Below are 25,431 nucleotides of genomic sequence, written 5' to 3'. Positions count from 1 at the left end.
ATATTTTGTACATATTTATTACTCTATTTATCTTACTTGTACATATCTATTCTATTTATTTTATTTTGTTAATATGTTTGGTTTTGTTCTCTGTCTCCCCCTTCTAGACTGTGAGCCCGCTGTTGGGCAGGGACTGTCTCTATGTGTTGCCGACTTGTACTTCCCAAGCGCTTAGTACAGTGCTGTGCACACAGTAAGCGCTCAATAAATATGACTGATTGATTGATTGATTGAATAGATATCCCCTGTGTGTTACTGGCCTTCTACCATCCTTCAGGTTAGAAGCCTAATTCTTATGATAAAGAGTCGTCTTCTGTACTGTTACCCACGAGTGAACCACACCTCCCTCTGAACAAAAAAAGCACTTCTACAGTTCCAGAAGCTTACTGGGCTGACCCCAGAGACCAAGGACGCTCCCAGGATTTCAACTGAATTCACTCTGCACCGCAGCACGGATTCCTTTCTCAAAACGGATCCAGTTTGCAAGGGATTAAGGCCCGGGAGTCGTCGGCATGTTAAAAAACAACAACAGCGAGTTCTCCAAGTCTCAAGGGCCACTTTTCCTTTTGGGGAAAAATGAGGGAGCGCATTTGGCAGATGGGCAAGAGAAAGCCCTTGGACCCACTGATGTGTCAACCTCGAAACTTTGGGGGTTGGGTAGATCATACGCTGCTTGTGGGCAGGGAAGCTGTTATAGTGGACTCTCCCAAGCACTTAGTACAGTGCTAAGCACACAATAATTGACTTTGGCTTTGCACATAGTAAGCGCTTAACAAATGCTATTATTATTATTATTATTCCTTCAGGAAAACTTTCATGCTCACCTCTGACTCATCAGCCAACAAGCAAGGCCACGCGACTTCAGTTTTCCCCAAATCTGGATGGAGTCCATTATTCCTGAGAGAATAATTTTGTTTACTCAGTTTCCAAACCCACACTTTCCTCAACTCTAGGCTGTTGGTAAAGAAGTCTGGTTTCAGCACTGTAATTCTGACTGCAATCCTGACCTTAGAGCACACTCCCCTAAGAGTTCAAACCTAAAAGCCCACTTTAAAACGCACCTCAGTTTTAAAGTTGAGGTAGAAAAGGTGAATTCTGCCCCAGAATTCTCTGTGTGAGTCACCTGGCCAGGGAACACACCAATTCAAACAACTGCCTCCAAAGTCTGAGGTTCCTGACAGATTTGGACAACCAAATTACAGTGGAAACAATTTTATTGTAAAAAACAAAAAACCCCCACAAAACCACACAAACACACACCCCACCAGCACAACGGAGAACAACCATTATTAAAAGCCAAGATCCCAGAGTCACTTTTGGTAGATGATGGCCACGATCAAGGTGAGTTTCGTGTTGTGAGGAGCGTACTGCTTTCAATTTCTCACAGGACAGGAAATCTGGGCAGGCATGCAGCTGGAAACTCCTGGGGAGCAATGCCATTATTACTTGTGTACAGCCCATGTTTCCTGGATGAATGAGTCCCAGAATTCTCTTTATATATGATGGAATGCAATCCAACTTACATGGCTTTGGTATGTTTTAGAACAGCTGTTATCCCAGATGCCTTGCCACTACATGAAGTTGAACTGTTCTGAAAAATTTGCTTTGGATGTGTCGGCACATGAGTAGGTCCACATGACATGCTCTCAAAGGACAACAAAGCTTTCAACTCCCCCAATCTCAACCCTTTTCACTATTAAATATGCTTCTTCCATCACTCACTGCTTCAAAAGACTTTCAGGTAAAGCCGTTTGAGAGAACAGGCACTTTTTTCAAAATGTCAGCGACAAAGTGGTGATGGCTTTGTATTCCTGCTGCTGATAAAGCCACAACAAAGCTAAGTCAGCTACTGAATGAATCTAGTCCCCATTTCGAGGATAAGGCAAGTGTCAACGTCATCTCTTCAGCTGGGTAATTCTTAAGTAAAGAGTTTGAATTTTACAACTTAAAATTCAAAGTGCTTAAAAAAAGCTTTTAAAAAAAGGAAAGCCTCTATGTGCACACCCTCTCTCTCACACACACATACACACACACACTCTATCTTGACAGTTATTATTCTTTCTTTTACAAAGAAACAGGGTCAAAAAAAGCCACATGGAGAAAGCATATTGCAGATCTATAGAGACATGATCTTTTCAACGGAGGATTTCGTGGAAGTCACAAAAAACACATACTCTAAAATCAATCAGCAATCCCTGTTTGCTTAACTTGTTTTTATAAATATATAAACCGAGTGTCTGAATAGCCACCAGGACTTCTTCAGAAAAGAGATGAAAAGTTGTCTTCTACAAATGCATAACTTCCATTGAAAAGAAAACATAATTTAAGTATTCACAAAAATTGAACTAAAGCTAGTTCTTTTTCAAGGCTAACGGTTTTAATTCTACTCTAAAAGGTCTTCCAGTGCTAACAGACTCAAAGTTTAAGGTCACTTCGTATTTAAAAGCCTCGGGCGAGGATGGTCAAAAGAAATCTCTTTGATAAGACTTTTCTTTTCTTTTTTTTTGCTTTAAAGTGATCGTTTCTCCCCAGGAGATGGCTCCTATGTCGGAAAGGCAGGGCAGTACAGTGATTCCACACGGTCCCACCCTCGGCCCATTCGATTCTAAGCAGCCCGACTTTGGGTGGGGAGATGGGGTGCGAGGGGACAGGAATCTACTCTGGTCTCAGTGAAGGGCAGAGAGGTTGCACTAAATACTGTGGTGTGTCTTCGTGTGGACTGGCTGTCATTTTAACCCAGGTGTGCTTTTCCGCACTGGCCCCAGGGTCAGCCCTTAGTCCGCACAGCGACCCATGAACACCGCATCTGGTGAGCAAAACTCTGGGATTAAACAGCCTCAGGGCAGGGTGGGCAGGGGTGCGATCCAGATCCAGCCGGACTGGCCAGGAGGTTAACGATGATGGTATTTGTTAAGCGCTTACCATGTGCCAAGCACTGTTCTAAGCGCCGGCTGAAGGTAGGTGGTGGGGCGGTTGACCTCCGCTTCCCTCCGCCCACGCCCCTCTCCGAGAGCTCACCGTCATACCATCGCCTTTCCTCCCACCTCACTTTTTCTTCCGTCCTTTCTGGTTTTCTTTTTTCTGATCCGGCGCCGCCAATTCCTTGGGAACGATCACCACGGTCCCGTCGCGGCCGCAGTGCAGAGCAAAGCGGCTTGGGTTCACGGGTCGGCCCTGCTCGTCTCGGAGCCGACTGAATATGGTCCGAGACAGGTCGTTCAGTTTCTTCTTCAGGGCGCTGATGGACCTGTCGCACTGGGCCTTCTCCTTCTTCAAGCTCTCCTTCTGGGCCCTCAGGTTGTAGACGTCGTCTTCCAGGTTCAGGATCACGTCGAGTTTGCGTTTGCGGCAGTTTTGGGCGGCGACCTTGTTCTTCCCTCTCCGCCTGATGTCCCGGATGAGGGACATTTGAGCATCGGTCAGGTAGTACCTGGCCAACACGTGGTTGAAGGCCTCGACCGGCATGCTGACGATCTCGTCCACGGAGAACGGGATACGGAGAGCTTTGGCCCGTCGCTCGTCCCGACTCAGGCTTCTTTCCACGCCACCGAGGTCTCGGTCCCTCGCCTGGGGCGACGTCCCGGGCCAGGAGTCCGGTGACTCGGGGGCGGACAGGGCTGGATTTGGCAGCAAGTGATAGGTGTGGTTGTGAAGAACATGCTTAAATGCGGGTTTCCCGGGGGTCTCTGGATCGTTCGGATGATATTCAAGGCGGTGCAGTTCACCCCCTACGGCTCCTTCCAAGCCATCGTGCTGAGGGGATTCCACGTCACTGCTGTAGCCCACGGCGCCTCCTCCGTCGCCGGCCAAAGCAGACGAATCCGAATTGCTCGCCGAGGCGCTGCTGCGGCTTGAATTTAAAGAGAGGCCGGAATCGGAGTCGGGTTCTTCAAAGAGCCGAGAAACCGCCAGCGGATTGAAACCCTCCTCCAGGGCTAGAGACATCAAATTGATCTCGTCGAAGATGTTGTCGTCGAGGCCCGAGAGGAGATCTTGGCTCGTCGCATTTCGAATGGAAGTGTCGATGAAAGGAAACAGGGCTGTGAGGTTGGAGCCGGAGGGGGACTGGGTGGAGTTAGTGCTGCTGGAATTCAACGGCAGAAACGTTTCCTGGGACTGGCAATTCCTTGACCCGGAATTTCTTCTGGATGCGTCTGAACGCAGCAGCATGGCCTCGTGAAGACTCACATCGTGGCTTATAGCCTGGGTGAAATTTACACTGTAACAGGATAAAGAATTCCCACCTCTACTCTCGCTGGTTGCTGTCTGGACATCCCCCAGTGAGATTCCCTTAAAACAAATAAAGAAAGAAAGAAAAATTCCATTCAGACACAAGGACGGATTCATATTGGCACCAGTTTTCCATCACCCAGTGCCCATATTACACACCTTCACCCTCCTCCTCCATCAGTAGGCTATGGTCTTGGCTGCGATTCAGTTTCTGATCTGTAATGCTGGGGACTTAGCTCTACTCGAAAAGCACATTGTGAGGTCTCTTGTTCGGGGGACGTTTTGATCTCTTAATGAAAGACTTCCTCAGAATGGAAGTTTTCTTTTTGAATCGTTTGGAAGGTACAGAAGAGCAAACAAAATAATAAGGTGGGGCTGGGGTGCAACTTCTTTCTGAGAATAGACCAAGAAGATGAGGACTTGCCCATCTGGAAAGGTAAAAGTTAAAAAGAGGCACGGCTGAAGTCTACAAGACCATGAAAGGCAAACAGCCAATCCCACAGACAAGGTGAAAGAGCACTTTTTGACGCTTGAAAGTAGAAAGTTCAAAACAAGCAAAAAGGAAACTTCATCATTCAGTGGGTGATAACACGGAATTTATCATCAGTGGGGTCTAGAGGAATTTGGAAAAATTTGTAGAAAAGTGGGGCATAATTGATCACCAAAGGGAAAGTTTGGGGGGGATTCCTATGTATGGAACGTAAGTCCTGGAAGAAAAGTAACCACCACACTGCTCTTCCAAATATCCTCCCGTCAGAGACAGATTGCTGGACTCATCCCAGGAATTATATTTATTCTATCCACATAATGGTCTACAGAATGCCTCATGGACATTTGGACTTCTCCAAAGATTATAAAAACAAGATTTACAGAAATAAGTCAGGTTGGCTTAATGCTTCCTCAGTTCTAGAACTGATCGAGTTTTCACACAACAGTGCCCTTGGTACTTTTCAAAAGGAGGAGATAAGTTCACGTCAAAGGAATTTCCAATATAAACCCATGGAACATTGCCCACACAACCTAAACAGAGGGGGTGGGGGGTGAGGAGGGCATCATAAAGATACATTGCTGCAGTGAGGCAGCAGGGCAAGAAAAATTTTGGTTCTGAAGGACAAGTAAAGGCACCAAGAGTATCACCATCAACAGCATTTACTAAGCAGCGGCCACTGTATTAGACAATGGGAATATAAAATAGAAATGAAAGACAGAGGGTTGCCTGAGATGCATACAGTCTAATGGGGGAGAAAAGCAGCCAAATTCTTCCAAGAGGATACAAATAATATAAGAAAATACAGGTAAACCATTAAATGAAGATACCCATATATATACTCAGCATGCCTACTGGGAAGGCTTTTTCAGGAAATGTGGGTGGATTAGTCCCCCATTTTACCTCCTTCCCTTCCCCACAGCACCTGTATATATGTATATATGTTTGTACATATTTATTACTCTATTCATTTTACTTGTACATATCTATTCTATTTATTTTATTTTGTTAGTATGTTTGGTTTTGTTCTCTGTCTCCCCCTTTAAGACTGTGAGCCCACTGTTGGGTAGGGACTGTCTCTATATGTTGCCAACTTGTGCTTCCCAAGCGCTTAGTACAGTGCTCTGCACACAGTAAGTGCTCAGTAAATACGATTGATTCATTGATTGATTGATTAGTCCGGAAAAGTATCTTGGAGTGGGATTTTTTTTTTAGGAAGACTTTCAAATGGATCCATCAATGGCATTTATTGAGTGCTTCCTACCTGCAGAGCACTGTATTAAGCACTTCAGAGAGTCCGATACACGTACAAGGCACTCTACTTACAAGGAGCTTACATATGGGGAGCATTGTGCATAGGCAGATTTGAGACGGGAGGAAGTTTCACAGCTTAGGTGAGCAATAGGTCAGAGATGGGAGAGCTGTGAGCAAGGTTTAGTTAAAATGTTTTAAGAGGTGTGAACAGCGCAAGCTTGGCTATAGGGAGTGGACAGGGTAAAAAGGAGTCAGCTAAGGGAGACCACTGAAGCCAATGGTTAGGAGTTTCTTTTTTTATGTGAGAAGAAGAGGGTAGGTCCTGGAGCTTTGGAGGAGTGTGGGTGGGTGATACATTCTGAACAATATTTAGATGATTCATGCAGCGGTATGTCGGATAGATTGAAGTGGAGAGAGATTCGAGACAAAGAGACCAATAAGGAGGGAAGTAGTAATAATAATGATAATAATAATAATGGTATTTGTTAAGTGCTTGCTATGTTCCAAGCACTGTTCTAAGTGCTGGGGTAGATAAAAGGTTATCAGGTTGCCCCACATGGGGCTCACGGTTTTAATCTCCATTTAACAGACGAGGTAACTGAGGCCCAGAGAAGTGAAGTGACTTGCCCAAAGTCACACAGCTGACAAGTGGTGAGCCCACTGTTGGGTAGGGACTGTCTCTATATGTTGCCAACTTGTACTTCCCAAGCGCTTAGTACAGTGCTCTGCACACAGTAAGCACTCAATAAATACGATTGATGATGATGATGAAGTGGTGGAGCCGGGATTTAGAACCCACGACCTCTGATTCCCGAGCCCGTGCTCTTTCCACTACGTTGTGCTGCGTCTCAAGTAGGGACGCAGCATGAACCAAATGAAAGAGCATTCATTCATTCATTCAATGGTATTTATTGAGCGCTTACTGTGTGCAGAGCACTGTACTAAGCGCTTGGGAAGTACAAGTTGGCAACATATAGAGACGGTCCCTACCCAACAGTGGGCTCACAGTCTGGAAGGGGGAGAGAGAGAACAAAACAAAACATATTAACAATAAAATAATTAGAATAAATATGTACAAATAAAATAGAGTAATAAATATGTACAAACATACATACATATATACAGGTCCTGTGGGGAGGGGAAGGAGGTAAGGCGGGGGGGATGGGGTCCGGGGGTGGGGGGGGGCGGCGGATGAGAGTCAAGTGACCTGGATTTTAATTTGGTCTCTCCCATTTGCCTGATGTGTGACCTTAGGCAAGTCATTTAACTTCTCCACAGCTTAGTTTCCTCATCTGAAAAATGGGGATTCAATACCTGTTCTCCCTCCTTCTTAGACTGTACACCTGATAAGGGATAGGGACTTTGACCTGACTATCTTGTATCTATCCCAACGCTTAGTTCAGTACTTTATCATCAGTGCTATTTATTAATAATAATAATGATGGCATTTGTTAAGCACTTACTATGTGCCAAGCACTGTTCTAAGAGCTGGGGTAGATACAGGGTAATCAGGTTGTCCCACATGGGGCTCAGTCTTAATGCCTATTTTACAGATGAGGTAACTGAGGCACAGAGAAGTTAAGTGACTTGCCCAAAGTCACATAGCTGATAAGTGGCAGAGCTGGGATTAGAACCCACGACCTCTGACTCCCAAGCCTGGGCTCTTTCCACCAAGCCATGCTGCTTCTCCAAGCAGCACTTACTGTGTGCAGAGCACTGTACTAAGCACTGGGGAAGACAGAACAGATTCATTCATTCATTCAATCATATTTATTGAGCGCTTACTGTGTGCAGAGCACTGTACTAAGCGCTTGGGAATCTGGTAGACACGTCCCCTGCCCACAAGGAGCTTATAGTCTAGAGAAGCTTCCAGCTTGACACATAGTAAGCCCTTCAACACAATTATTATTATTACTTTGTTACGGCTACAGTAGTCCAGAGAGGCGCGATGATAAGAAAGGTGGGAGGAAAGGTAGAATCCGTGAACTAGCAGAGGAAGATTCGGAAGGATTTACATATAGATCGAGACAAAGAGAAGATCAGAGCCAAGGTTGTGAGCTTCTGGGACAATGAGAACGGGTGGATCAAGAATACACTCAATGACAGGCGAAAAAGCAAAGAATCAGGACTAAAATCAGACAGGATCTTTGATGCAAAACCTTTTTAGGAGGTTGGCTGGAGGACTCTGCTACCTTCTAGTGGGTAAAGATACAGAGGGATTGGGCAATAGTCCCATCTTTGGCCTTTAAAGCACCCTAAAGAAATATATGAAAAGATGTAGGCATTCAAGGAAGCCTGAGAGGTTTGGAAAGCAAATAGAGCACAGCGGAATGAAGAGAAAAGTCTATGAATGGCTGCAGGTTTCTTCTCAGCGTACTACTGGAACAGAGGGAACAAATCAATCAATCAATCATATTTATTGAGTGCTTACTGTGTGCAGAGCACTGTACTAAGCGCTTGGGAAGTACAAGTTTGCAACATATAGAGACAGTCCCTACCCAACAGTGGGCTCACAGTCTAGAAAGGAAAGGAACAAATCCTTTTTTAGGCCTCAAGTGCTGAAGAGAAAACCGTCGAGGAGAGGAAGCGGACGCTAAGTGAGAGGAGGAAGACACAGGGATGCCGGCGAGCCCCTTTGGAAGCTGCAAAAGGCGCAGGAGACCCTGACAGAAGTTTAAGTGATCTTACATGAGTTTGAAGAAGGCAAGGCAATGGGAGGCTGGAAAGCCCTAATGATCAGTTTGGTTATAAAGGAACTCCTTTGGGGGGCAGAGGGATGGGGAAGGGGAGGAGGGGGGAGAATGATCAGATGATCCCGCTACCTGTAGCTCAGGCAATGAGAGGAAGTCCGGCCATATCTCTCCCGCAGCATTACCCTGTATAGGCCCCGTTGTAGGTTGCAGGGCAAAATCACAGGTTCTGCTTAGGCCCTGAAAAAAAGCCAGAAACAAAATGGCCCCATTCTATCAGCAATTCAGCATCATAACCCTTGAGGTAAAGACATCCAAGTTGCTGTAAGAAACATAAAAGTATTTTTGAGTTTACAGAAAACCAACTATTCTGCTCTAGCCAATGGAAAATAATAGCTCATAATCATGGTATTTATTAAGTGCTTCCTATGTGCCAAGCATTGCACTAAGCCCTGGGGGGGAGGTACAAGGTAATCAGAATGGACACAGTTCTGGTCCCAAATGGGTCTAAATGTCTAAGAGGAAGGGAGAGGGGCATTTTATCCCCACTTTACAAATGGGGAAACTGAGGCGAAGAGCGGTTAAGTGACTTGTCCATGGCCATACAGCAGGCAAGAGACGGAGCTGGGACTAAAACTTGGGATTTCCAGTCCTAAACTCTTTCCACTAGGGAATACTGCCTACAGGCAGTTAACGTGAATATGAAAACCTGAAAATAAACAGCCACTTTTTTATGGTATTTGTTAAGCACTTACTACGTTCCAGGCACTGTACTAAGTGCCGGGGTAGACACTAACTAATCAGGTTGGATACAGTCCATGCCTCACATGGGGCTCACAGTCTTAATCCTCATTTTACAGATGAGGTAACTGAGGAACAGAGACATGAATTAACTTGCCCAAGGTCACACAGCAGAAAGGTCCTTCCAACCCTCAGGCCCATGCTCTACCCATTGCGCTCACAGTAATTTTTATCATCAATAACATGGTCCTCTCATCTCTTAGTGTTCCGGAGGCACCGAGAGTATACTAAATATCAAACGTGATATATTTCTGTTTTCTACGGTCAGGGTTAGAATCCAGAGGGTTCCCACTTACCTCTGGAGCATTTTCTGTTGGTGATGAGAACAGCTGAAACACATCTTCCAAAGAGAGAGGGCCATCCGCCTCATTTCGATGGGTCTGGAAACAAACACACCAAATGTTCATTTGAAAATGATCCTTCTCTGGAGACCCTCCAGTCTAGCTGCCGTGGTGTGGGAGGGAGCGACTCCCTCATCAGAGGCTTTCTGCGACAGCCCTGGGAGTCAGAGGACGTGAGTTCTAAGCCCACCTCTGTCACTTGTCTGCTGTATGACCTTGGGCAAGCCACTTAACTTCTCTGTGCCTCAAGTTACCTCACCTGTAAAATGGGGATTAAGACTGTGAGCCTCACATGAGGATAACCTGATTACCTACCCCAGCGCTTAGAACAGGGCTTGGCACATAGTAAGCGCTCAACAAATACCACAATTATTATCCAGATCAAAATGGTAACTACTGGCACATATCAATATGTGGAATATGGGCGGAATATGGGCGGATCAATATGGGAATCAATATGGGCGGAGGAGACTACTTCTGACTGCTTTTGTTCTGACGACTTGACACCTGTTCACATGTTTTGTTTTGTCTGTCTCCCCCTTCTAGACTGTGAGCCCGCTGTTGGGTAGGGACCGTCTCTACATGTTGCCAACTTGTACTTCCCAAGCGCTTAGTACAGTGCTCTGCACACAGTAAGCGCTCAATAAATACGATTGAATGAATGAATGAATCAATAAGGTATGTACCCAGGAAACTGACTTTTTTCCAGACTCAATTAGCCCCTTGCTTCCCAAGGATTTTTACAGTCCTCAGCTACTTGTGAGAAATTCTTCTTGAGGTTGCGGGCCTTTTTGGTTTGTTTCTAAGTCACTAGCTAAACAAAAATCACAAAATGAATCTGTTTAATGTGAGCAGCGACTAAGGGAAAAATCTTCAAACGGATTTTTGTGAGGGGCTCAGATGAACGTTAGCGGCGATAATCCTGGGTTGGGCCACTGACCCGACCAATACAATGAGCTGTTTCTGATTGTGGCAACTGGACACTTTTGCGTGGTGGCCGCCCTCTTTGACTTCCACCCTAATGCTTCCGGACCTGAATAGTTCAAGGAGCAGAAAATAACCAGCCATGCTAAACAGTGAACCTGAAGCAACTGCCCTGGTGCTGAAGAAGAAGAGCAAAAGGAGAAAGGCCACAGTGCTCCCTCACCTTCATGAAGAAAAGTTTGGGGATTTTATTTTCATTTTTTTTAAATAGTATTATTAAGCACTTCCTAAGCAGCAGACACTACTAAGCACTGGGGAAGATACAAGCTAATCGGGTTGGACACAGTCCATGTTCCACGTGGGGCTCACAGTCTTAATCCCTATTTTACAGATGGGGTGACTGAGGCACAGAGTTTAGTGGCTTACCCAAGGTCTCAGAGCAGACAAGTGGCAGAGCTGGGATTAGAACCCAGGTCCTTTGACTCCTAGGCTCATGCGCTTTCCGATAGGACACGTGCATTGAATTCCCTAGCTCCTGAAAAAGGGGCTGGATGTCTTCACGTGAGCCCACTGTTGGGTAGGGACTGTCTCTATATGTTGCCAACTTGTACTTCCCAAGTGCTTAGTACAGTGCTCTGCACACAGTAAGCGCTCAATAAATACAATTGATTGATTGATTCCTTCCCAAGGCCATTATTAGCTGAGTCACAGGGACATCCTCTGCAGGGGATTCTTCGAAGCCAACTTCCAAAAGAGGTCAGAACCAACACATCCTATGGCTGCTATGCACCTGCCTGCATACATTGCTTTTAAATCCCCTCAGACCAGGGTTCTTTGAGGGTAGTCGAGGCACAGTTTTTACTGAGGTGGGAAATTTATTACTCTCCTGACAGAGGGGCAATCAATTCTTCACCCCCAAGGAAACCAAGCCGCCAAGATGGGGTTTGGCTACAGGTTCCCTCCATTGCTCGGTCCCAAGCTGCGGAGAAGGGAAACAGCTCCTCAGTTCATCTTCTCACCACCTCACCAGTTGGAACTGGCCTTGGAATGCCGTTTCTTTCATCATGAGAAGTTGGCACAACTACAGTTATTCAACAACAGGAAGCTGCCTCTGAAAGCAGGGAAGACTTCCAACTTCTTTAACGACTTTGACCCCTTCCTCACCTTCCTTCTCTCCTTCTCCATGCCCACTCTGATCCTCGGAGACTTCAACATCCACATGGATATCCCTGACGACTTCTCTGCCGCCCGCCTTCTTTCTCTCCTTGACGCTGCCAACCTCTTCCTCCACCCCACCTCACCCACTCACCAACTTGGTCATACCCTCGACTTCATCATCTCCTATCGCTACACTGTGTCCACCCTCACCAACTCTGAAATCCCTCTCTCTGATCATAATCTTCTCACCTGCCTCCTCACTCACACTCCTTTCCCCTGTAAATCCATATTACTCCCTCACAGAGATCTCCGCTCTCTTGACCCCACCCATCTTTCGGAGCGCCTCACACCCCACCTCGCTGCCCTCTCCTCTCTACCCAGTCTTGATGATCAGATTACTGCTCTCAACTCTACCCTCTCTACTCAGCTAGACTCACTTGCTCCCCTTTCCCTTTGCCGCTCTCGCATCACTAACCCACAGCCCTGGATCACTGCCACTGTCCGCCTCCTTCGCTCTTATGCTCGAGCTGCCGAACGCTGCTGGTGAAAGTCTAAACACCATGCCAACCTCGTTCACTTCAAGTTTATCCTTTCCTGCCTTAACTCAGCCCTCTCTTCTGCCAGACAAAACTATTTCTCCTCCCTTACTGACACCCATGCCCATCACCCCCGCCAGCTCTTCCGTACATTCAACTCCCTTCTCAGGCCCCCGGTTCCTCCCCCTCCTCCTTCCCTCACCCCCAACGATCTGGCCTCCTACTTCATTAACAAAATTCAATCCATCAGGTCTGACCTCCCCAAAGTCACTCCGCCCGCTTCTCCAACCCCCCGGCTCTCAACGCTCTCCGCTACTCTCTCATCCTCCCCAGCTCCTCAGAGGAGCTCTCCTCCCTCCTCTCAAGTGCTACTCCGGCCACCTGTGCTTCTGACCCCATTCCCTCTCATCTCATGAAATCTCTCGCTCCATCCCTTCTCCCCTCCTTAACTTCCATCTTCAACCGTTCACTTTCCACTGGTTCCTTCCCCTATGCCTTCAAACATGCCCATGTCTCTCCCATTCTTAAAAAACCCTCTCTTGACCCCACCTCACCTTCTAGTTATCGCCCCATATCCCTCCTACCATTCCTTTCCAAACTCCTTGAATGAGTTGTCTACATGCACTGCCTAGAATTCCTCAACAACAACTCTCTCCTCGATACCCTCCAGTCTGGCTTCCGTCCCCTACATTCCACGGAAACTGCCCTCTCAAAGGTCACCAATGACCTCCTGCTTGCCAAATCCAACGGCTCATACTCTGTCCTAATCCTCCTCGACCTCTCAGCTGCCTTCGACACTGTGGACCACCCCCTTCTCCTCAACACGTTATCTGACCTTAGCTTCACAGACTCCGTCCTCTCCTGGTTCTCCTCTTATCTCTCCGGTTGTTCATTCTCAGTCTCTTTTGCAGGCTCCTCCTTCCCCTCCCATCCTCTTACTGTGGGGGTTCCCCAAGGTTCAGTGCTTGTCCCCTTCTGTTCTCGATCTACACACACTCCCTTGGTGACCTCATTCGCTCCCACGGCTTCAACTATCATCCCTACGCTGATGACACCCAGATCTACATCTCTGCCCCTGCTCTCTCCCCCTCTCTCCAGGCTCGCATCTCCTCCTGCCTTCAGGACATCTCCATCTGGATGTCTGCCCTCCACCTAAAACTCAACATGTCCAAGACTGAACTCCTTGTTTTCCCTCCCAAACCCTGCCCTCTCCCTGACTTTCCCATCTCTGTTGACGGCACTACCATCCTTCCCGTCCCACAAGCCCGCAAACTTGGTGTCATCCTCGACTCCGCTCTCTCGTTCACCCTCACATCCAAGCTGTCACCAAAACCTGCCGGTCTCAGCTCCGCAACATTGCCAAGATCCACCCTTTCCTCTCCATCCACACCGCTACCCTTCTCGTTCAAGCTCTCATCCTATCCCGTTTGGACTACTGCATCAGCCTTCTCTCTGATCTCCCATCCTCGTGTCCCTCCCCACTTCAATCCATACTTCATGCTGCTGCCGGGTTATCTTTGTCCAGAAACGCTCTGGGCATATTACTCCCCTCCTCAAAATCTCCAGTAGCTACCAATCAATCTGCGCATCAGGCAGAAACTCCTCACCCTGGGCTTCAAGGCTGTCCATCCCCTCACCCCCTCCTACCTCACTGCCCTTCTCTCCTTCTCCAGCCCAGCCCGCATCCTCCGCTCCTCTGCCGCTAATCTCCTCACCGTACCTCGTTCTCGCCTGTCCCGCCGTCGACCCCCAGTCCACGTCCTCCCCCTGGCCTGGAATGCCCTCCCTCTGCCCCTCCGCCAAGCTAGCTCTCTTCCTCCCTTCAAGGCCCTGCTGAGAGCTCACCTCCGCTAGGAGGCCTTCCCAGACTGAGCCCCTTCCTTCCTCTCCCCCTCGCCCCCCTCTCCATCCCCCCGTCTTACCTCCTTCCCTTCCCCACAGCACCTGTATATATGTATATATGTTTGTACATATTTATTACTCTATTTATTTATTTTACTTGTACATATCTATTCTATTTATATTATTTTGTTAGTATGTTTGGTTTTGTTCTCTGTCTCCCCCTTTTAGACTGTGAACCCACTGTTGGGTAGGGACTGTCTCTATATGTTGCCAACTTGTATTTCCCAAGCGCTTAGTACAGTGCTCTGCACACAGTAAGCGCTCAATAAATATGATTAATGATGATGATGATGATGAAGACTGAACATCTATTTCAGAAGAGAAGCAGCGTGGCTCAGTGGAAACAGCATGGGCTTGGGAGTCAGAGGTCGTGGGTTCCAATCCCGGCTTCATAACTTGTCAGCTGTGTGACTTTGGGCAAGTCACTTAACTGCTCTGTGCCTCAGTTACCTCATCTGTAAAATGGGGATGAAGACTTTGAGCCCCACGTGGGAGAACCTGATTAGCTTGTATCTCCCCCAGCGCTTGGAACGATACTTGGCACACAGTAATTTCAGGGCTGAGTACAGTGCCTCGCACATAGTAAGGGCTTAACAAATACCATAAATTAATCTATTTCAAATGGTAATAAATAATAATAGCAATAATAATAATGAAGTGATTATGTGCCAACTACTATACTAATCACTGGAGTAGATAAAAGACAATCAGATCAAACACAGTCCCTGTCCCACATGGGGCTCGTGGTCTAAGCGGGAGGGAGGACAGGTCTTTTCATCCCCACTTTACAGAGGAGGAAACTGAGGGACAGAGAAGAGACCTGTCCAGGGTCACACAGCAGTGAAGCTAGGATTAGAACTCAGGTCTCCTGACTCCCAGCCCCGTGCTCTTTCCACTAAGCCACACTGTTGGCCAGTGTAGGATCATTCCTGGAGGTAAGGGGTAATGTATTTGCTATATTTTTTTTTTAAAAAAGCACTAAAGGACACATTAATATCTAAAACCCAAACTCTTCAAAAATCTCTCTAATCTCAGCATGAAATCTGAAGGGCCAATTTGGTTTTGGATCATTGGTCTTCATTGATTTCCTAATGTCAGTTTGTCGATTAGAAGTCTGTTGCTCACTGGCAGGTGCCTCGTGTCTTCAATAACCTTCCCCTCACCCCTTTCCACATGCAACAAGAATCAGCATTGTCCTAGCAGAAGGAGAACAGGACTGGGAGTCAGGAGATCTGGGTTCTAATTCCAGCTCGGCCAGCAGCCAGGTACAAGACCGTGGATGAGTCACAATCTCTTTCCCTGCCTGACCTTCCTCATCTGTAAAATGGGGATTCATTGCCTCTTTTCCCTCCTCCTTAGCCTGGGCGCCTCATGTGGGTCAGGGACTGTGTTTGATCTTAGTGTACTGTTATCTCTTCCAGGGCACAGCGCAGTGCTTGGCACATAGGAAGCTCTTAAAATACCACCGTTTATTATTATAACTATTAATATGCCGAGACATAACCCTTAAATCAATCAGTGAGTGGCATTTATTGAGCACTACGTGCACTGAACACTTGGGAGAGAAGCAGCATGGCTTAGTGGAAAGAGTCTGGGCTTGGGAGTCAGAGGTTGTGGGTTCTAATCCCGGCTCCACCACTTGTCAGCTCTGTGACTTTGGGCAAGTCACTTAACTTCTTTGTGCCTCAGTTACTTCATCTGTAAAATAAGGATTAGGACTGCGAGCCCCACATGGGACAACCTTGTATCTACCCCAACGCTTAGAGCAGTGCTTAGCACATAGTAAGCTCTTAACAAATACCATAATTATTATTATTAATACAACAGAGTTAGCAGACATGTTCCCTGCCCAAGAGCTTATGGTCAAGAGTTGGAGATTGACATGAATATAAGTAATTTATAATAAATAATTTAAAGATATGAACATAAGTGCTGTGGGGTGGAGGGTGGGGCGAATATCAAATAGCCAACTTTCCCAAAGGCTGCTTTTAGCTATAATGTAGCTTCTGATTGTAATTCTAACTGTAATGACAAACAGCTTGCTTTAACTGCTAATGTCACCTTAATGTGCAATTATGTGGGTGTGTGTTTGGGGTGGGGGGTTTAAAAAAAGCCATTTCAAATAAAGGCTGTTCAGTGTTTAAGACAAGGAGCCAGACCACTTTAGCCTCCTTCTAAAGAAGTTCTATTAATGATTCTGCATATTGACAATTTACTGGTGGGGAAAAAAAGAGGTCATGGATAATGTTGGGTTGATTCCAAACTCATTCTTGCCCTCGGCAAGCAATCTGAGAGATTCTCAGGTCTTTGTTTCACTTTAAGACTGATCTTCTCCAATCTTCAGATTAAACAAATGGAAAAACCCTATCTAGTTGGTGGGAATGAAAGTTATTTTGACAGGCTCAGATGTCAAAATAAGGGTTTCCCTATGAACCTCCATACCCATAGATCTTGATTTTAAAAATATATTTTATGGCATTTGTGAGCCCGCTGTTGGGTAGGGACCGTCTCTATATGTTGCCAACTTGTACTTCCCAAGCGCTTTGTACAGTGCTCTGCACACAGTAAGCGCTCAATAAATACGATTGAATGAATGAATCAGAATAAATAGAATTATAGCTATATACACATCATTAATAAAAGAGTGATACATAAGTACAAATATACACAAGTGCTGTGGGGAGGGGAAGGGGGGAGGGCAGAGGGCGGGTGGTGATGGGGGGGGAGGAGGAAGACTGAATGAATACATCTACCTCCATATCTCTATTTTAAAGCTCTCAGTCTGCTAGTCCCCCCACTCCTACCTCACCTCACTGATCTCCTATTCTACAGACTGGCACACACACTACAGCTTGCTTACTGGACCCCAATCTCATCACCAAGAATGCCCTCCCTCTGCTCATCTGCCAAGCTAGCTCTCTTCCTCCCTTCAAGGCCCTACTGAGAGCTCACCTCCTCCAGGAGGCCTTCCCAGACTGAGCCCCTTCCTTCCTCTCCCCCTCGTCCCCCTCTCCATTCCCCCATCTTACCTCCCTCCCTTCCCCACAGCACCTGTATATATGTATATATGTTTGTACATATTTATTACTCTATTTATTTATTTTACTTGTACATATCTATTCTATTTATTTTATTAGTATGTTTGGTTTTGTTCTCTGTCTCCCCCTTTTAGACTGTGAGCCCACTGTTGGGTAGGGACTGTCTCTATATGTTGCCAACTTGTACTTCCCAAGCGCTTAGTACAGTGCTCTGCACACAGTAAGCGCTCAGTTAATATGATTGATTTCCCCTAGGCTGGAATTTCCTCTCCCTCCATATATGCCAGACCACCCCTTTCCCCACCTTTGAAGCCTTACTAAGGTCACGTCTCCTTCAACTGTTTTCATTTTCTCCTCAAAACACCCTAAGGAGAGGCAGTGATTAAGTCCTCTTCTCTTTTCCCTGGCTCTCCCTTCTGCATTGTCACCTATCCACTTGAATCTGTAACCTTTGAGCATTTGTTATCCACCCCAGCCCTCAACCCCACAGTACTTATGCATAGATCTCAAAATCATGTATTTTAAATCACCTATTTATATTCATTTCCATCTCCCCCCTAGAATGTAAGCTCATTGTAGGCAGGGAATGTGTCTACTGTACTCTCCCAGGCACTTAGTACAGTGCCTTAGGGAAAACTTCCTTCCCAACCACTTTCATTCATTCATTCAATCGTATTTATTGAGCGCTTACTGTGGATGGACAGCTCTGTAGGATTACCCATTTTAAGATTTAAAAAAAAGCATAGCCATTATCAATCAATCAATGGTACTTATTGAGTACTTACTGTGTACAGAGCACTGTATTTAGTGCTGGGGAGACCATAACAGAGTTGGTAGATATGTTCCTTGCCTTTTTGGAGCTTACAGTCCAGAGGAAATCCATCTTTAGGAAACAGTGAATTAGTGTGTTGGGTGCCAATAGTTAGTCCTTTTAAATACATTTACCCAATAGGCAAAACTCTGGTACAGTTCAAAAGACCTAATATTTAAGAGGGATTTAAACAACATTTGGATTAAACTACAATTCCCTTCAGGGGGACTTTGATAGCACAACAATCAGATATTTTGTGCTTGGCACATAGTAAGCACTTAACAAATGCCGTTATTATTATTATTATATCTTGAAATGCAAACGAGAGCCAAATGTGGCATTAAGTCCTTGCGTTGCTCTTTCAAATGATTCCTTACCCCCATCCTCGGCTCCTTTCCATCAATTTATTTTCATCTGTAGAGTCTAGCTCCTAATCAATTGCCTTTAGACTTGTTAACTAGCTCCGAAAGCCACCAAAAGGTCAAGTATTCCTCAGCTCTCAAATTACCTGTCACATTCAGTTCTCCATATTATGTTACTTGTAATACACGAAGTAGCTTGCTAACAGTATGACATTACATAGGGCTGGTGAAAAACTGGCAAAATATCACCCTGTAAAGGGAAAGCAGCGTACACATAATAGCCTTGGAACATGTTTCTGTTAATTCTGTTGTATGGTACTTTCCCAAGTGCGGAGTACAGTGCTCTGAACATAGTAAGTGCTCAATAAATACCACTGATTGACTGATAAGAGTGGGAGATAGTGAGAGGTTTCAGTTTTTTGGGAGAAAGACGCTTTATAAATACACTACGGAGCAGCTGGCTTAACCTCCCCAGCGCTTAGAACAGTGCTTTGCACATAGTAAGCGCTTAATAAATGCCATTATTATTATCTCAGAGAATCCTAATTATTGGTTTGGCACCACCTTGCTTCCATTTTTATTGGGTCTGCTGGGAGGGAACAATATTGACTGTCCTGAGTTGTTTTTTTTTTAATGATATTTGTTAAACACTTTCTATGTGCCAGGCACCATATTAAGCTCTGGGGTAGATACAAGCTAATCAGGTTGGACACAGTCCCTGTTCCATATTGGGCTCCATAGCCTCAATCCCCATTTTACAGATCAGGTAACTGAGACCCAGAGAAGTTAAGTGACTTGCCCAAGCTCACACAGCTTGGCAGACAAATGGCAGAACTGGAATTAGACCCCGAGTTCTACTTCGGGTGGCCCTTCATCCCGTTTCCAGCTGGTCTATGCCCTGTCTGGTACAGATCAGCGCTTAGAACAGTGCTTGGCAGATAGTAAGCACTTAAATACCATCATCATCATAGGGCATTTGATACCTTTATATTTGGTATTTTTTTAAAGAAACACCTGGCCTGCCCTCTGCCAGGCTCCTTCTGCTGAGTCCCAAGCTCTTAAGCTTCATCTCATACCAAAGGGGCCTCGGAAGGAGATGTCACATGAGAAGCAGTGGGTTTAGCGCATAGGCCTCGGGGTCAGAGGACCTGGGTTCTAATCCTGGTTCTGCCACTCGCCTGCTATGTGAGCTTGGGCAAGTCACAACTTCTCCGTGCCTCTGTTTCCTCACCTGCAAAATGAGGAATAAATATCGGTTTGCCCTCCTACTTAGACTGTGAGCCCCCGTGAGGGACAGAGACTGCATCTACCTCAGTACAGTACTTGACACATAGTAAGAGCATGGGCCTGAGAATCAAAAGGACCTGGGTTCTAATCCTGGCTCCACCAACTTTGCTGTGTGACTTTGGGCAAGTTGCTTCACCCCTCTGGGTCTCAGTTACCTCATTTATAAATTGGGGATTAAGAGTGTAAACCCCATGTGGAACAGGGACTGTGTCCAACCTGACTGACTTGCATCTACCCATGTGCTTAGAACAGTGCTTGGCACATAGTAAGCGCTTGATAGTATCATTAACAAGTACCACAGTTATTATTATTATTCTTGTATACACAGGCTCTAAAACAGGGATATTTCCAAGTTTTTTCAATACTGAGCCACATGACCAGAAATCCACGTTTGTGTGGGCAGGGCAGGAACTATTCTCAATAATAATAATAATTATGGTATTTGTTAAGCACTTACTATGTGCCAAGCACTGTTCCAAGCTCTGGAGTAGATACAAGGTAATCAGGTTGTCCCACTTGGGGCTCACAGTCTTAATCCCCATTTTACAGATGAGCTGAGGCACAGAGAAGTGAAGTCACTTGCCCAAGGTCACACAGCACACAAGTGGCGGAGCCAGGATTAGAACCCACGACCTCTGGCTCCCAAGCCCATGCTCTTTCCACTAAGCCATGCTACTTCTAACAACAGTGAATCAATTAATGACATTTATTGAGCGCTTTCTCTATGGAACGGTATTAAACTTCCGTATGGGTCCAACAGACTTACTAAAAGTATTAATAATAATCATGGTATTTGTGAAGTGCTTACTGTGTGCCAGGCACCCAACTAAGCGCTGGGGTGGATACAAGCTAATCGGGTTGGACACAGTCCCCGTTCAACATGGGGCTCCAGTCTCGATCCCCATTTTACAGATGAGGTACTGAGGCACAGAGAAGTGAAGTGACTGGCCCAAGGTTAAACAGAAGACAAGCGGCAGAGTTAGGATTAGAACCCATGACCTTCTGACTCTCAGGACTGCTCTATCCACTACACCACGCTGCTTCTCATTACTAGAACTAGTCAACTTGTTACAAGTTACTAGACATGATGCCTGCCCTTAAGCTTGTCAGCTTTCCAAAAATACAACCTTTTAAAGCAGTAATACAGTTTAAAAAACTGTTTAGTCAAGTTTATTCTAGTATAAAAGTGGATGGTTGCAAGTGTACTATTAGTCATTGACTGATTTTGATGAAGTAAAAATACAAATTGTCAACTCTATGGTATTTCCAGTTAGAATGTACGGATCTGAAAGCTGGAGTGAAAAAACAGGATAGAAAGAACATCAATTGTTTTGAAATGTGGCGTTGGAGGGGGCTTTTGTGAATAGCATGAACTGCCCGAAAATCAAACAAATGGATTTTGGAGCAAATTAAACCAAAGTGGTCTTGGGAAGGCCAAATTACTCAATCAATTAATCAATCGTATTTATTGAGTGCTTACTGTGTGCAGAGCACTGTACTAAGCGCTTGGGAAGTACAAGTTGGCAACATATAGAGACAGTCCCTACCCAACAGTGGGCTCACAGTCTAAAAGGGGGAGACAGAGAACAAAACCAAACATACTAACAGAATAAAATAAATAGAATAGAATAGATATGTACAAGTAAAGTAAATAGAGTAATAAATATGTACAAACATATATAATCGGGGGTGGCTACTGTGTGTACCAGGCACTGTTCTAAGCACTGAGGTGAAGACAAGCAAATCAGGTTGGGCACAAACCCCCCATCCCATATGGGGCTTAAGGCCTCAATCCCCATTTTACAGATGAGGTAACCGAGGCACAGAGAAGTGAAACCTTGGTGTCATCCTCGACTCCGCTCTCTCATTCACTCCTCACATCCAAGCCGTCACCAAAACCTGCCGGTCTCAGCTCCGCAACATTGCCAAGATCCGCCCTTTCCTCTCCATCCAAACCGCTACCCTGCTAATTCAAGCTCTCATCCTATCCCGTCTGGACTACTGCACTAGCCTTCTCTCTTATCTCCCATCCTCGTGTCTCTCTCCACTTCAATCCATACTTCATGCTGCTGCCCGGATTATCTTTGTCCAGAAACGCTCTGGACATATTACTCCCCTCCTCAAAAACCTCCAATGGCTACCGATCAATCTGCGCATCAAGCAGAAACTCCTCACCCTGGGCTTCAAGGCTCTCCATCACCTCGCCCCCTCCTTCTCTCCTCCTCTTCTCTCCTCCTTCTCTCCTTCTCCAGCCCAGCCCGCACCCTCCGCTCCTCCACCGCTAATCTCCTCACCGTACCTCGTTCTCGCCTGTCCCGCCATCGACCCCCGGCCCACGTCATCCCCCGGGCCTGGAATGCCCTCCCTCTGCCCATCCGCCAAGCTAGCTCTCTTCCTCCCTTCAAGGCCCTGCTGAGAGCTCACCTCCTCCAGGAGGCCTTCCCAGACTGAGCCCCTTCTTTCCTCTCCCCCTCGTCCCCCTCTCCATCCCCCCGTCTTACCTCCTTCCCTTCCCCACAGCACCTGTATATATGTATATATGGTTGTACATATTTATTACTCTATTTATTTATTTATTTATTTTACTAGTACATTTCTATCCTACTTATTTTATTTTGTTGGTATGTTTGGTTCTGTTCTCTGTCTCCCCCTTTTAGACTGTGAGCCCACTGTTGGGTAGGGACTGTCTCTATGTGATGCCAATTTGTACTTCCCAAGCGCTTAGTACAGTGCTCTGCACATAGTAAGCGCTCAATAAATACGATTGATTGATTGATTGATTGATTGAAACGATTTGCCTAAGGTCACACGGCAGACAGTGGAGTCCCTGAGGGGCCGGGGGTCGGACCTGGACACTTGACGTCCATGAAGTAGGAGTTGCGGCTCTGTACCAGCCGCTTCTTCTTGTGTTTCCGCTTCTCCTCCTCGGGAGAGGGATGCAGGAGGTCTTTGGCGAGAGGCATGTTCGCGCGCCCAGCCCGTCACCGCCGGACTCGACTTGGATTAGCATATTTTGGGCACATAATAAGGAGGGTTAATTCTCTGGAGAAGGCACTAATTCTAGGAAAAGTCCAGGGAAAACGTGGAAGAGGCAGACCAGCAGCTAGATTGATAGAGACCATTACACCGATAACGGAAGAACCATTAGAAAGGTTGTGGATTATGAACGAGGACAGGACGTTCTGTAGAAAGCATATCCATGGAGTCGTTATGAATGGGAAGCGACTCGACGACACTTACTAATAATAAATGCCAATACCAATCTGGGTTTGTGTTTTATTGTTTCATCATCTCTGATTTATCTGTCTCTAGTCCCTTCTCCTTATACTCTTAAACTGTGAGTCTCCTGAGGGACAGGGGCCATGAATGATTCCCACCTGCACCTTCCCTCCCAGCATTCATACAGTGCTCTGCACAGAGTAAGCATTTAATAAATACCACTACTCCGATCACTAACAGGTTGAGCTATTCTACAGAACTGCAGGAGCATTGAGCCCAGCTCAATTCTGACTCGTTCTTCCTGGCCTACAGCTCAACTGTGTGAGCTAATTAGGCCAAAAAAAATTAGGCAAAAAATCTGAGGCAGACTGCGCTTTGATGTCACATGCTGAAGCTTGGGCTAGTCTACAGAGTAGTACTAGTTGTACTAGTATTTATTAAGCATTTACTGTGTGTAGAGCCCACGGCACCATAAAATGTTTGAGTAGCTGTAGCTCCTGGCTTTAAAAATCAAGCCAAACAGCAAGGAAAAAATGGTTTCTAATTCACTGTTTCCGATAACAAGGATATAATCTAAAGCTAAAAAAAAGTGAGGGTGAAAGAGTGTATTTGGCAAATGCAGAGGCTTTTAAGTTGGAATGGGAGCCGAATATTTTAAAATACTAACTTCATTTCTTAAATGCAAATACTGAATTTGAATTAATAACCCCAAGCCTCAAGCAGAAAGCTGGATAATCAACTACAGAGTTTTTCTTTGGGATGGAAATGGATTGCTTTCAGCAGTAGCATTCTATTTTGGTCTGTATGGAGAACTACACAGGATACCATTTATCAGAACTTCTTTCTAGACTGTCATTTCATACACCTATATATATATATATACATATACACATTGGGACAAACTCCTGGGGAAGACTGAAACTGAAAATAAAGGGCCCTGTATAAAAGGAACTAGATGAAACCCTGTTCCTCTGCACCCATGGACTGTTATTAGCTAAAAAGGCTCCAAGACACCTGGGTATTCATGGTGACCTTTTTTGGTCACCGGCTTAATAGTTATATTGAAATTCCTGCAACAGTGGACCAGTCAGAGGGACCTAGCCAGGAGCCTCTTTCCCAGCTCAATCTGAGAGACTCAGTTACCTAATGATGATATCTATACATCCCTCTAGACTGTAAGCTCACTGTGGGCAGGGAACATGTCTACCAACTAATTCTGTTATACTGTACTCTCCCAAGCTCTTAGTAAAGAGCTCTGCATGAAGGAAGTGCTCAATAACTACCACTGATGATGTCCCAAGCACTGTGCTAAGCGCTAGATACCAAGATAATCAGATGGGATACAATCCCTGCCCTGCATGGGGCTCACCATCTAAGATGAAGGGAGAGCAGGAATTCTATCCCCTTTTTACATATGAGAAAACAAGAGGTGAAAAGGTTATCAATCAATCAATCGTATTTATTGAGCGCTTTCTGTGTGCAGAGCACTGTACTAAGCGCTTGGGAAGCACAAGTTGGCAACAGAGATGGTTCCTACCCAACAGTGGGCTCACAGTCTAGAATGGGGAGACAGAGAACAAAACAAAACATATTAACAAAATAAAATAAATAGAATAGATATGTACAAGTAAAATAAATAAATAGAGTAATAAATAGGTTATGTGATTTGCCCCAGTCCACAGTAATAGGCAAGTGACAGAGCCGGTAATAGAACCCAGGTCTTCTGAATCCTAGTTCTGCTGCTCTTTCCATTAGGATATGCTGCCGCCCATCATCACTTAGAACTTTGCACACTACTAAAGCTGGACAGTGAAGAAACAGGATAGAAAGAACATCGGTTCTTTTGAAATGTGGTGTTGGAGAAGGCTTTTGCTACTACCCGAAAAACTTTGCACACTACTAAAGCTGGACAGTGAAAAAACAGGACAGAAAGAACATCGGTTCTTTTGAAATGTGGTGTTGGAGAAGGCTTTTGCGACTGCCCGAAAAACAAACAAATGGATTTGGAGCAAATTAAACCAAAGTGGTCTTGGGAAGGCCAAATGACTCGACTTAGATTAGCACATTTGGGGCACATAATCAGGAGGACTAATTCTCTGGAGAAGATGCTAATGCTAGGAAAAGTCCTGGGAAGACGTGGAAGAGGCAGATCAGCAACTAGATGGATAGAGACCATAACAATGATAACGGAAGAACCATTAGAAAGGTTGCGGATTAAGGCAGACGATAGGACGTTCTGGAGAAAGTACATCCATGGAGTCGCTATGAATCGGAAACTACTCGACGGCACTTAATAATAAAAGGCAAAAAGACGTGGGCAGTCAGAAAAATAAACGTGTGTGTGTGTATGTGTACATGTATTCCTGGCTTCCCACTATATCTGTCCAAAAG

The 25,431-nt window shown here is 45.6% G+C and overlaps 1 protein-coding gene across 1 annotated transcript; it reads right to left on the bottom strand.

The window, feature by feature from the left end:
• Positions 1–1,196: 1,196 nt before the first annotated feature.
• On the bottom strand, positions 1,197–22,784 carry NFE2L3 (nuclear factor, erythroid 2 like 3). Its single transcript, XM_038761373.1, has 8 exons — positions 22,670–22,784; positions 18,712–18,733; positions 18,307–18,340; positions 11,747–11,808; positions 10,683–10,836; positions 9,759–9,842; positions 8,794–8,901; positions 1,197–4,290 (listed from the first exon to the last, which is right to left on the bottom strand). Exons 1-8 carry the CDS (start codon positions 22,782–22,784, stop codon positions 3,046–3,048), a joined length of 1,824 nt encoding a protein of 607 aa, XP_038617301.1. The 3' UTR covers positions 1,197–3,045.
• Positions 22,785–25,431: the final 2,647 nt, after the last annotated feature.

The sequence above is a fragment of the Tachyglossus aculeatus genome, chromosome 2 (genome assembly GCF_015852505.1).
Source record: "Tachyglossus aculeatus isolate mTacAcu1 chromosome 2, mTacAcu1.pri, whole genome shotgun sequence".
NCBI classification, from domain to species: domain Eukaryota; kingdom Metazoa; phylum Chordata; class Mammalia; order Monotremata; family Tachyglossidae; genus Tachyglossus; species Tachyglossus aculeatus.
Note: the sequence above shows the minus strand (reverse complement) of the source record. Positions and strands in the feature narration are given on the sequence as shown.